Below are 12,809 nucleotides of genomic sequence, written 5' to 3'. Positions count from 1 at the left end.
GTTTACTATTTTTCTTATAATTTCTGTAATATTTAACATTAAATTATGCACACCATTAATAAAATCAAATGAACTTTTTCTATTTTAATTAGTATTCATATATTCACATCCCACCTCTAAGTACTTCTGTTTTCATCTGGAATTGCAACTGTTTGCTTTGGTTTTCTGCATATTTTTTATATACAGTTATTTTCTGAATACAGTATATATAGAGATAAGTAGTTTTCTTTAGCTACCTATTTTTATTATATTCTATTTTAATTTTAAAATGCTACTTATATAAAATGTTGAAGCATGCAGTAATATTGTTTCTTTATTTTTTAGAATTCAAGATGCAGGCATGCAGCTAAAAAAGCAACAAAATGAATTTCAGAGAGTACAGCAAGAATTAGGTCATCTACAACATGAGTTAAAAGTTAAACAAAAACAATCCAAAGTCTTCAGGTAAGATTATCTTTAAGAATTGAAAATTGTAAATATTTAAAATACACAGCAAATGCTAACTTTAGGAGCATACAAACATTTCCTAATGTGATTTCTAATCTTAAGCAAAAAAATGGAAATGGCTTTACTTCTTTATTGTTCTTCTCTCAACTGAATTGTTTTATTAATAAAATGTAATTGAGCAAACAGCTCTTTCTGTTAACACCTTGTTTTTGTTCTTTCTCTATAGTGACATCTAAAATGAAAGAATAGTAGCTAATGCATTTTGTGTGTATGTAGAGAGTGGTGACTAATATGTCCGTTTGTGCCTGTGTGTATTTGTGAGTGTGTGGCTATGTCTTCTTCTGTTCTGTACATTATTTTTTGAGACAGGGTCTCTGACTAAAGCTAGAGCATGCTGATTTGTCCAGACTGGCTGCCTAGCAAGCTCCAGGGACTTCATACCTCTGCCTATACTGGGTTTTTAGGCACATGCCATCAGGCTGGCTTTTTAAATGAGTGCTGGGGTCTGAACTGAGGGCTCATGTATGGCAAGCACTATACTGCTGAGCAGCACCCCCACCCCCACTTTCCTCTTGGTTAATAGTTCTTGGCCATTTAATCTGGTGGAACAGAAACCCTTTCTATGTGATAATACAGATCCTGAGATTTGGAATTCTCCTGCACTAATAATGCTAATCTCCACCCATAGATTCACTGGAAGGTTTATAATGCATTAGTATACAAAAAAATCCCCCAAACTGGGAAATATATGCCCTTAAATACACTGAGAAGGTTTATAAGAATGATTCTTTTTTTATTTCAGTAAAAAAAATAATATGATAAATGACACAGATTGAAGGTAACAAAAAATATGCTGGATAAGTATTTTAGATTTTGGGTTTTTGTTTTAATCCACTGTCTACTACCACAAATATTAAAAAAAAAGTTTCTCTGAGCTCATGATTTTTAGTGCACCTGTTGGTAAGCCTGCTGGTCACTTGTCTACCTTTCATAAATGCCTTATGTATAACTAAGAGTAAAGAGTTATTGAGTGGATGCATGAAGGAAATGTGCTCACATCGCTTCTCTCTCTCTCTCTCTCTCTCTCTCTTTCTCTCTCTCTCTCTCTCTCTCTCTCTCTCTGTGTGTGTGTGTGTGTGTGTGTGTGTGTGTGGTTTTGCCTTCTTCAGTCTTGGTGCACCACATGCATACAGTTTCCCCAGAGCTGTTATATACCCCGGAACAGGACTCATAGATGATTGTGAGCCATCATGTTGGGGATTGACCTGGGTCTTCTGACCAGGGCCCCTAACTACTTATCCATGGCTCCAGCCCTACCCCCCAGATGAGCATTTTTACCATTATAATCCTACTTGGTCCATCCTAAGAAAACCAGTAGTGAGCTAGCAGTTTAACAGCACCAGGCAGCCCTGATTTCCAGTTGCTTGGCTCCTGCAGTAGCCTTGGCCTATGTCTGGGTTACCGAATATGAAGATGTGTTTGTAGTTACAATAACAAAGTAGGAAAAAAATCAGCATTGCTATATACATCAGTGTGCCTTCACTAGTCTCAGATGACATCTCTGGTCTCTGAATAATATGTTGAAGATTTCCTTTCACTTTCAAAATATTTCCATTAAACAATGGATTATATACGTGATCACTTTTGAAGAAATATGTGCTGTTGTGTTTTCTGTGTTTCAAAATCCTAATTTTTTGTTTTACTAATTGCAGTCAAAGATTGTCAGAATACAAATACTTCTGGAATAAGACCCTTTTATTACTTACTTTTACTAAAAGGGAACTAACCAGTATTAAATATGAAATATGTGATAATTTTCAAAACTGGACTTCACTGAAAGGAGAAGTTTTTCTACAGATTAAATCTATAAGTGACACAGCCTTGGCAGGTTTGTTACATATATTTACAACCTAATTGCTTTGTCTCTAACTGGTACATCATATTTATGTAATCATTGTATTTCTTTGTGTGTTGGGACTTAGGTCCACTTTTTATTAGTAGTTAGTACTGTAGGAAAACATTAAAATCACTCATTCCTGGAACTGAACATAAACTACGATGCATTCAATTTTAAGCTGTGGTCAAAAGTCTGATTACTCTTGTTAAGCATATAGATAATTTTTTAGCGTTTTTCTCTTCATATCAATGTCTGAGTAGCAAATATAAGCTTCCCCCAAATAACAATTATAAACACTGAACAAAAAAGCTCAACATAGCTGAGAGACCAGAACTAAGCACATAAAGACACAAATGTCAAAGATTGAAAAAAGGTATTTTCTCAGTGGAAGATGGCAGTCTGAAAAGACAGCTTACAGTATTACATCAGTGTGACCTGATGGAAAGGGAGAGCTATAGAATAGCAAACTTGACTGACAGTTCAGGGGGAGGACCAATAAACACATGACGCATGGAGGACTTTTAAGATGTGGAAATTATTCTCTTAGGCACTGTAGAGGCACATTCACATCATAAGCATTTGTTAAAACTTACAGATTATACAATGCCACTTTTACTAAAACTGCTTTAAAAAGATTATTTTCAATATTTAAAAGGGACATGGAACTTGGAAAATGCTTTTCTTTTTTTTTTTATTTTTAAAGGCCAGTAGACTGAGGTCAGCGTATAGTTTATTCTGCATGGAAGCAAAAATTATAAAAGAAAAATGTGTTCTTTTAAGCCTGAAGATGAGAGGATAGAGATCAAGGCAGACCCAGCCTCTGGGAATGGCCAGGTGCAAAGACCATGGGGGAGAGATGAGATTTTGCATGGAAATACTGTCGAGCTGCCTGGCTTCTCTCTGGAGTGCATGTGCACAAGTAAGACTAAGCAGCCTGCCTGAGAATGAAATGATTGACACTTTAACAGGCATCTTCCCTTCTCTTGGGGGAACAGACTTTACACTTTGGGTTTAGCTAAATTAACTGCTCCTTAAATCAAAGCAGAAACAAACAAATACTCCTTACATTTTTTTTAAAATTGATGTTCATGAATGTTTTACTCTGTGTGTATCTGTGTGCCTGGGGCAGAGGACTCCAACTATAGTTACTGACAGTTGTGAGACACCATGTGGGCACTGGGAATCACATCGGGGATGTCTTAGACTCTGAGCCATTTCTGGGGAAGCAAAATAGAACCCAGTCTCCATAATGTACCACACAAATTAATTAATTCTTTTTGTTCTTGTTGTTTTGTTTTGTTTTTGTTTTGTTTTTAAACACAGGGTTTCTTTGTGTAGCTCTGGCTGTCCAGGAACTCACTCTGAGGACCAGCCTGACCTTGAACTCACAGAGATCCTCCTGCCTCTGCCTCCCAAGTGCTGGGATTAAAGGTATATGCCACTACTGCCTAGCCCAAAATTTCTTAACCTAGAAAGAAATATTAAAAATATGGCCTCTGTTCTGCAAAATAGAGCAGCCAACACAGAGCAAACTTGAGTTGCACCAGATGATGTGTGGGAAGGCAAAATTCTTACTTTTCTTTATTGTGCTTTGCAGCTAGTTTTTATAAATGGAAGGTTTGTGACCACCCTTGTTGGACAAGTCTCTCTAGGTCATTTTTCTAATGATGTGTGCTACTTTGGTAAGCACACATTCTGTCACATTTTGGCTCAGGAGCTCTGCTTCTCTGAGGCCAGCGAACCCATCTGGGAGTCACTTTGTTCTCGCTTGGCTTGTTGTTATTTGGCTCTATCCAGTTTACTGCATCAGTGGGGAAACTTATTGTCTTGGGAAAAACATATCAATACCAACATTGGGCCAATTAGTAATCTCACAGTGGATGCTAAGTGTTGGAGAAAATGGAAGAGCTGTAAATCTCTTTCTTTTCAGTCAAGAGCTACTTATGACTAAGTTTAGGAAGTCAAAAGCCAAGACAGGTGGAGAGTACTGAAACAGATTTTCAAGTTGTAAATGCAAAAGAACAATTCTTGAGGGAACTAGGAGCACTGCTTCAGTGAACATTCAGAAGAAAAACAACTTTGTTACTAATTTGTTACTGATAAAGCTCTCACCCACAACATTCTCTTAAATTAAAGCTAATTTAGATCTAGTCCCTGTCTTCAATTCACAGAGGTTCAGAGAGGACAGAGAACTACAGGAGAAAATTCTAACAGAAGTTGGCTCAGGGGGTCTAAGGGAGGTGTCTTTGTAAGATAAGCATCCAAGACAAGGTAGCAAGTACTGACTTGGAAACTGCATCAAATTATCTGGAAGCCAGTGGTGGTGGTGCACAACATTAATCCCAGCACTCAGAGGCAGAGATGGGTGGATCTCTGTGAGTTTAAGGCCAGCCTTAACTACAGAGTAAGTTCAGGACAGGCAGAGCTGTTACACAGAGAAACCCTGTCTCAAAAAAGAAAACCAAAACCAAAACCAAAACCAAACAAACAAAAAGTCGGGACCATCTGGTTAAGATAATTGATGGAGGTAGCCTCATGAAACAACAGACTTTCTTTTGAGGGCAGAGTTTCTAGCTCATGTCAGCCCTTGAAACCCCCGTGTAGCCAAGGATGACCTTGAAGTTCTGTTTTACCCTGGGACACCATCACACTTGGTCTTGTAAATACCAGGCTTTCAGTGAAACAGCTTTATGCTAGCAAAGGACACCATTTGGGACTTTTCATAGCTAGAGCAGTCATTGCCTGGCTTCAGAGGTTCAAAGGACAGGCTGTCTTGGTAGGCGCCAATAAACGCTGACTTGACATGGAAGACCCCTTTTCATCTGTCATCCTCCAAATCCTGGGACTCTTTGAGAGTCATATGAAATCTGCTCTGCCTGTTCGCTATAAATAGAACAACAAAGCCGGGATGACAGCACATCTGTTTACAAAATAGTTTCCTGACTTTTTAAAGCCTACTGATGATAACTGTTGCTCAGTAAACTGATCTCAGCCTGGTGGTACATGCCTCCTACTCGCACTACATGAAGGCTTGGGGATAACTTATTCAAGGAATTCACCACTATCTTGGGTATCATGGTGAGATATAGTCTCAAAGGAAAAACAAACAAATTCCTTTCAAACTATAACCTTACCCAACAACTCTAATGGGATTTAATGAGATTAGTAATGTTTTCATGCCAGTTAAATTGGCACCAGTCATCTTACAGCCTATGGATTAGGGAGTGATTTGATTTCAAGTCTCACTGTCTATAAATTTTATGCTTATCATTATCAAGGATAGTGGTTTCTCTGATTTATCTGGACATAGTGAATGGAAAAGCTCTGGAAATGATTCCACACTGTAGATGTCATTAAGAATAAATATGATCATTAGGATTCACCATATAGATGCATTAGGAGTATTCATGATTCATGTCAAAATATCAATATTAACCAAAATTTAGAAGAAGTTGATTATAACCAGCATGGTGTTGGGGTCTCAATACATTATTGAAAGAAATAGTTGTACACAATTTAGAAATAACAGTTGTCCTAGTTTGCTTTCTGGGGCTGTAATAAACATTATGGCCAAAGCAAGGTGGAGAGGAAAGGCTCTAATTAATTTGATAGCTTACAACCCCTTATAAAGGGCAGGAACTCAAGGTAGAAGGAACTCAGTCCGGAGCTGAGGCAGAGGCCATGGAGGAGTGCTGTTTGCTGCTTTACTATCCATGACCTGCATAGTTTGCTTTTTATACAACTCAGGACCCCTGGCTTGGGGGTGGCATTATCCACAGTGGTCTGGTCTCTTTGACATGAATCATTTATCTAGAAAATGCCCCACAGATGTGCCTACAGACATTTTCTCAGTTGAGGGTCTCTTTCTCTGATGACTCTAGCTTGTGTCACATTGACCAAAAAACTAACCAGGGCAGCAGCAGAACTAGGATGTGATCACACTGCTTCGACATTTCTTGTGATAAAATTTTAACAGATCAGTTCATTCTGCCTGAGTAAAGAGTAGTTTCTTGAAGTAGATTACTGGGGAGATACTAATAAACATCATTGAAATGACAGCAAGGATACTATGTAAAGCTTGGACTTTTGGGTAAAATGATGCATTAGAAGGCTCACCACATTGGAAGTGGAGAGATGACTCAGAGGTTAGAGCCCTTGTTGCTCTTGCACAGAGGACCCAGCACCCACATGGCACCAGCAATCAGCTGTAACTCCAGTTCCAGGGAATCTGACACCCGTTCTGGCCTCCCTGGGCACTGTACACACGTGTATAGACATACATGCAGACAAAACTCCAATATACATAAAATAAAAACAAATCTTTTTAAAAAGATGCTTGTCACTTTTGTGTTAACACTTTCCTCAGAGATTGAACCATCCCATCTTTAAGTGGGGAAGCAAACAAGTCAAAATAGCTTCAGGAAGTCCCCCAAACTGATCAGATTCCCCAGGCTCCTTCCTGCCAACAAGAACAATAAAAGCTACAGAAAAGACTTTCAGACAAGCAAAGATACAGCTGCCTGGGAAAAATAGATTTAGGTCAGTCATTTGGAGAGAACATTCTCCAACCTGTTGAGCTGCCGTTCTCTCTAGGTTTCCCCTCTCTTGTGAGCGGTCACCCAGGCTGGGTGAGCTTTGGTGATGCAGCTGTCTGAGTCATTTCTGTTCCTGTAACTAACCCCAATAAAACTCATGGCTCATCAATTTGAACTTGGTGGTATCCGTGCTTTGGTCTGTTACAGGCTCCCTATCTGGAGTGAGTAGATTTGTGTGTAACATCTCCCCATAAGAAGTTTTGTCACGCTGGGTGATGGTGGTGCATTCCTTTACACCCAGCATTTTGGAGACAGAGGCAAGTGGATATCTATGAGTTTAAGGCCAGCCTGGTCTACAGAATGAGTTCCAAGACAGCCAAGACCAAATGGAGAAATCCTATCTTGAAAAAAAAAAAGTTTCGTCACACAACAACCATGGAAACTTGGTGAAAGAAAACATTCAAGTTAATATTAAATAAACTGCTTGCAAAAGACAAGGTCTGCAAATAAATTTATTAAGCCTGTGAGATCTCCACAGGGAAGCAGGCTGGGTGCTGGGAATCAGCAGCCATCTACATACAGCTCCTCTGGCATAAGTATCAGTGACTATCTGATTGAATCAAGCCACCTTGGGAGAGGAGTCAAAACCTGGGGAAGTGAAACTCTTCACACTAAGCAGTCCTCAGCCTCAGAAGTCAGGGTGGAGTACAGCAATCTGAGGGAGCCACCAGAGAAGGACTTACGACCTCTCCTTCACCACACACCTGAATGACATGGAACACCAAGGTTACAGAGAGAATGGCTCCCAAATGAGACAACACCAGGTGTTTCCAGCTTGAGTAAGAGCAATGTAGGAAGGTGACTACAATCAACACAACTGTGCCAGTGATTAACACCATAAATTTCTTTTTACTTATTTTCTGTTTTCTTAGTCTCCAGTCACACATATATGTCTCATGGTACTTTTGCTTTTGTATGTCTGTTGTTCAGTTAGGTTTTTGGATTATTGTGTATGTCTACCCACCAGTCTACTATCTACTGTACTTTTCATCTGCAGCTCATTTACTTAGCCCTTTATTCCTCTATATTTTCCTTTTCTCATTTTCCTTTCCTCCCTTACTTATTAATTATAATCTAAATTATAATACCAAGTAGACAGGACCAGAAAACACACTTCCCTGGTCACTTAATAGTTAAAATACTAAATAAACATGATAAAGGAAGTGTATTAACAGCTACAAGAGAAGACCAAGTCACCTATTGGATTTTTAAAAGCCATAAGGGCTTAGAGCAATGTATTTCAAGATCTAAGACCCACAGGTGCCATCAGAGACTACTCTAAAACCAAAATTATCTGTCATAGTTGAAGGAAAAGTTGAATGCAAGCTAAGAAGATTCCTGAACACCTAGCCATTCCAAAGGAATACTTTGGATTCAAGAAAAGGAAAAGCATGTCTAAGAGACTACAGGGGAAGTTAATGATGTTAAGGCTGTGCTTAAGCAGAGTAGGAACTAAACACTAAACACTACAAAATTCGCAAAATGGTTTGCATTAATACCTTTCCTTTCATAACTCTGTTTAATGCTCTTAATTTCCTAATCAAAAGACACAATAACCTCACCAACAAAGATAAACACTATTTTGGGGTAAAAGAATGGAAAAAAGTATTCAAACAAATGAAACCAGGAACCGAGCAAGTGTTGGTATTCTAATATCTGACAAAGTAGATTTCAAATCAAGACTAATCAGAAAGTCGCTTTATGCTGATCCAGGTAACAATCTACCAAGAAGACATTATAGTACTAAAAATATATGCCTCAGATTTGGGTGTTTTCACTTTCATAAAATAAATATTAGTAGGTATAAACTCAAGGACTTATACCACCACAGTAACAGTAGGTTACATCACTACTCCACCCTTACCAGTAGACGTGTCATGTGAACAAAACCCAAAGAAATACTAGAGTTAAATGACATAGAGAAAATGGACTTAAGCATCTATAGAACATTTCACCCACACACTTCACAGTAGCTCTCCTCTCAGCAGACCATGAGGCTTTGCAGATTATTTAGAACCTTCTTCATCTAAGCATCTCTGTCCTTTGTTTCATGCTAAAATGTGTCACTATTGGGAGTTTTCTTGTCCGTTTGTTGATTTTTTGTCATTGTTTACTGTCTATCCTCTGGTACTAGTCTCTCTGAGAAAAAGAACAGGACTTTCTTCCAAAGCTAGAAGGTGGAAATGCACACACAAGGACAACATACTCTGTTCTCAAACAAGAGGTGAGTGCACACAGCATATGGGTGTGTGCAGCTGAGATCTTGCTATGGTAAGAGGTTTTTTTTTTTTTTTTTTCTTCCTTGCTCACTACTATCTGCATGATCTCAGCCCCAGGGCACGGTGTGCCAACTGGGACAAGTATGTGCAAAACTTGAAAGATGCTGATGCTGGTCTTTTTACAGCTGCTCAGAATGCACTTCCAATCTAGCACAAGTTCTAGTTGATACAGGAACAAACATCTTTCACACCTTCCAGCTTTGAGGAAATAAATTGAACATAATATTGTCAAAAGCCAAGACCAGTAAAGCCTGAAAAGGTGTGTCACATCTACTGTACTGTCCTGTGTGGTAGCCACCAGTCACATGTGGCTATAGAGCATTTGAAATGTGGCTTTAGCCTCTTGGTAAAATGTGACACTTTAAATAACTGGAGTTAAATACATTATTAAAGTTAATTTCAAATCTTCAATAAAAGATTTAAATTCCACATAAGGCTTTGTGGTATACATTGCTTCAGAGGTTATTGCTAGCCTAAATTAGTAGTGGGATGAATTTTTCCACACTTTAAAAACTGAAACTATAATTCTAATTTGGTATTTACAAATGATTAGAGTAATGTGAATTGAATCAGGGATGCTTTCACCTGTTGCTTCATCTTAATCCCTCCATCCCTCCCCCTTCCCTCTTTACCTCTCCCTTTCCCTTCCTCTCCTCCAGCCCATAGCCCAGCCTGGATTGAAATATTGGACCTGTATTTAACTGTTTTACTCATAACAGCTCTCAACTGAAACTAGTCCAGATAGCTTTCCATGGGTGAAGGACAAGCAGTGCTATATCCATTCTATATTATCTGAATCAGCAACAAAAAGAAAAAAATTATTAATACATGCAGTAACTTGAATGAACATCAAAGAAAAAATTTCCCAGTTTACAAAAAAAAGCCAATTTCAGAATCTTTTCACAGGGTTTCCCCTTTTTTGTTTTATCATTTCAGAATTTCATGAATCAAAGTGTTTTGTGATCAAATATACTCCCCCCTTCAACCCTACCCCAATCCTCTTCACCACTTTCCTATCCCAACTTCAGGTACTCTTTTTAAGAAGCCACTGGGTCCACTTAGTGCTGCCTGTGTGTTCATGGGTGTGGGACCATCTACTGGAGCATGGTCAGACTCTCAGGGGCCAAATCCCTAAATAAACTGACTCTCCCTCCCACAATGACCGACAGTTGCAGTAGCTCCCCAGCTAGGATGGGACTTGTCTGACTTGATCATGTGTTTGTAGTCACAGCCACTGTGAGTTCATCTGTACAAAGGCCTTGTTGTGTCTGGCAAATACCTCTAGCTCTCATAGTTTTTCAACTTCCCTTCTATTATGATCCCTGAGCCTTTGGGAGAGGGACTATGATATAGATATGCCATTTAGAGCTGAGCTCTCCAGAGTCTCTTGTTCTCTACACTTTGGCCAGTTTGGGTCTCTGTATGAATCACCATCTATTGAAAAAAAAAAAAAGGCTTCTCGATGGCACATAGAGGTTAGGAAGCAGTTTATTACCACACCAGTTTAGCAGAGTGGGAGTTGTAGGTTCTCCCTGGGTCTGTAACCTAGCCAGCCATGGTTTGGGGCTCTTTTCATGGTACTGTGCATGAATTCTATTTCATGAATTGGGCTTTAAATCCAATCAGAAAGTGGTTCAATTTCAAAATGATTTATTGTTCCATTTACATAGCAATGTTGACACAATGCCATTGTATGTGAAAGCAAAGATGAGTAGTTGCTGAGGGCTAGCACTGGTAGGCTAGAGAAAGAGCTGGCTGCAAACAGAAGGTTTGAGCTTGGTGGTATACAATCCCATATTTTGATTGGGGTAGTAACTATATAAGGCTACATGTCCTGGTTAGTTTTTTTTTGTCATCTTCACATAACTGTAGAGTCACCTGGGAAGAAAGAACCTCAACAGAAGGATTGCTCCCATAAGATTGGCCTGAAGCCAACTCTATGGGAGCATTTTTTATTGTTGGTTGATGTGGGAGGACTCAGCCTACTGTGGGCACTAGCACTGCTGGACCAGTGGTTCTGGGTTGTATAAGAAAGCAGGGTAAGTGAGAAACAAGGCAGCAAAGAGCACTCCTCCATGGCCTTCAGTTACTGACTCCAGATTTGCATTTGAGTTCCTGCCCTGATTCACCCTTATGATGGACTGTAAACTGTAGTCTGAAAGAAACCCTTTCCTCTCCACGTTGTTTTCTGTGAGGGTGTTTATCACAGCAATAGAAAACAGACTAGAGTGCTACACTTGTGTTGACACTGCATAGAACAAGCATGCAAACACAAATGAGTTTGTGCACAGCTGGTTAAATCTAACATGCTTCACTCTGGGGAGTAGAGTGAAGGGGGAATGGAACCTCTCTGTACATCTATTTGTAACTTTCTAGAAAGTATTTCAAAATAAAAGGGCTTTAAAATCAATGTAATGTTTTTTGAGTCCTTCATTTAATAACTACAACTTTTAATGGCCTTTCCTGTTATCGTAATAAAATTAAAGTCATGTGAATTAATGGTCACACAGTGGGTATAATGTTGGAATCCCTGATAATAAGGTTATAGAGTTCTTGTAATAGCATAATGACACAATATAATTGTGCATTCATTTGACTAAATTCAGAAATGCAAAAACAGAAATAAACCTCAATAAGGTAAACAATTTAATTTGTATGAAATTAGTATTTGCTTTAGCTAATGAATTTTGTTGGTGTTTAGTGCTAAGAATCAGACCCAGGGCCTCACACATATGTGCAGCATCCCACCACCAAGCTACAAAGATGCTCTCTCTCTCTTTCTCTCTCTCAAGACAGAGTTTCTCTTTGTAGCCCTGTCTATCCTGGAACTTGCTCTGTAGACCAGGCTAGCCTCAACCTCTGCCTCCCAAGTGCTGGGATTAAAGACATGCATCACCACCACCCAGCATATCTCTTGACTTTTCATAAAGCAAGTACAAAATTATGTTAGAGTTCACAGTTTTAATAACACCAATGAAATTAAAAATGAAAGAGACATATTTGATTAGATTGCTTAAAATTTTCGGGGGAGTGTGTTTTAATTGTTTAACCTAGTCTGGCACCAAAAGCATATCCAGCTCAAAATGCCTACCTCCGAAATGAAGCTGAAGGAAACACTTATCCAGGGTGTTCAAATACTGGCACATTAGGAACCATTTAATAGCTCTGCTCTACTCAGAAACCCTTATGCATAACAGCTTCTGTTATTTCTAAAGCATGATGGTAGAAACTACAGGGGAATAATAGGTTGTTATCTCTGGCCTAAATTAACCTACATTCTAATACTAGGTTGCATGCTTACATGTCATCAATACAAAGTAAGTGTGCAAATTGATGTACAGGGTCTAGGTTCACCCAGGAAAGGTGTCTGTGACAGGGTAGCATATGAGCTATGGCAAGCCAGATGGTGAGCATGGGATTATGCCTCTGGGTTGTGCTGAAACAGAAAGGCTAAAGTTGGGTACAGAAACCAGTGTAGGTTGATCTGGTGGGGATCATAATTCTGAACCCCAGATTGGGACAAATAACTGACAAGTGTGAAATTATATAATGGTGAAACATAGAATTGTATGTTAACACCATGGCTCATCG

General features: G+C 39.0%; 1 protein-coding gene across 1 annotated transcript in view; it reads left to right on the top strand.

The window, feature by feature from the left end:
* The window catches only part of Lekr1 (leucine, glutamate and lysine rich 1), a 185,997-nt gene that overhangs the window by 75,006 nt on the left and 98,182 nt on the right, over window positions 1-12,809 (top strand). The window contains exons 6-7 of the mRNA XM_027391734.2: window positions 325-444; window positions 2,160-2,335. Coding sequence (XP_027247535.1) covers window positions 325-444; window positions 2,160-2,335 — 296 coding nt within the window. The remainder of the gene's footprint in view (window positions 1-324; window positions 445-2,159; window positions 2,336-12,809) is intronic.

The sequence above is a fragment of the Cricetulus griseus genome (genome assembly GCF_003668045.3).
Source record: "Cricetulus griseus strain 17A/GY chromosome 1 unlocalized genomic scaffold, alternate assembly CriGri-PICRH-1.0 chr1_0, whole genome shotgun sequence".
NCBI classification, from domain to species: Eukaryota; Metazoa; Chordata; class Mammalia; order Rodentia; family Cricetidae; genus Cricetulus; species Cricetulus griseus.
The sequence above is the reverse complement of the archived record's forward strand: the minus strand, read 5'-3'. Positions and strand labels throughout refer to the sequence as shown.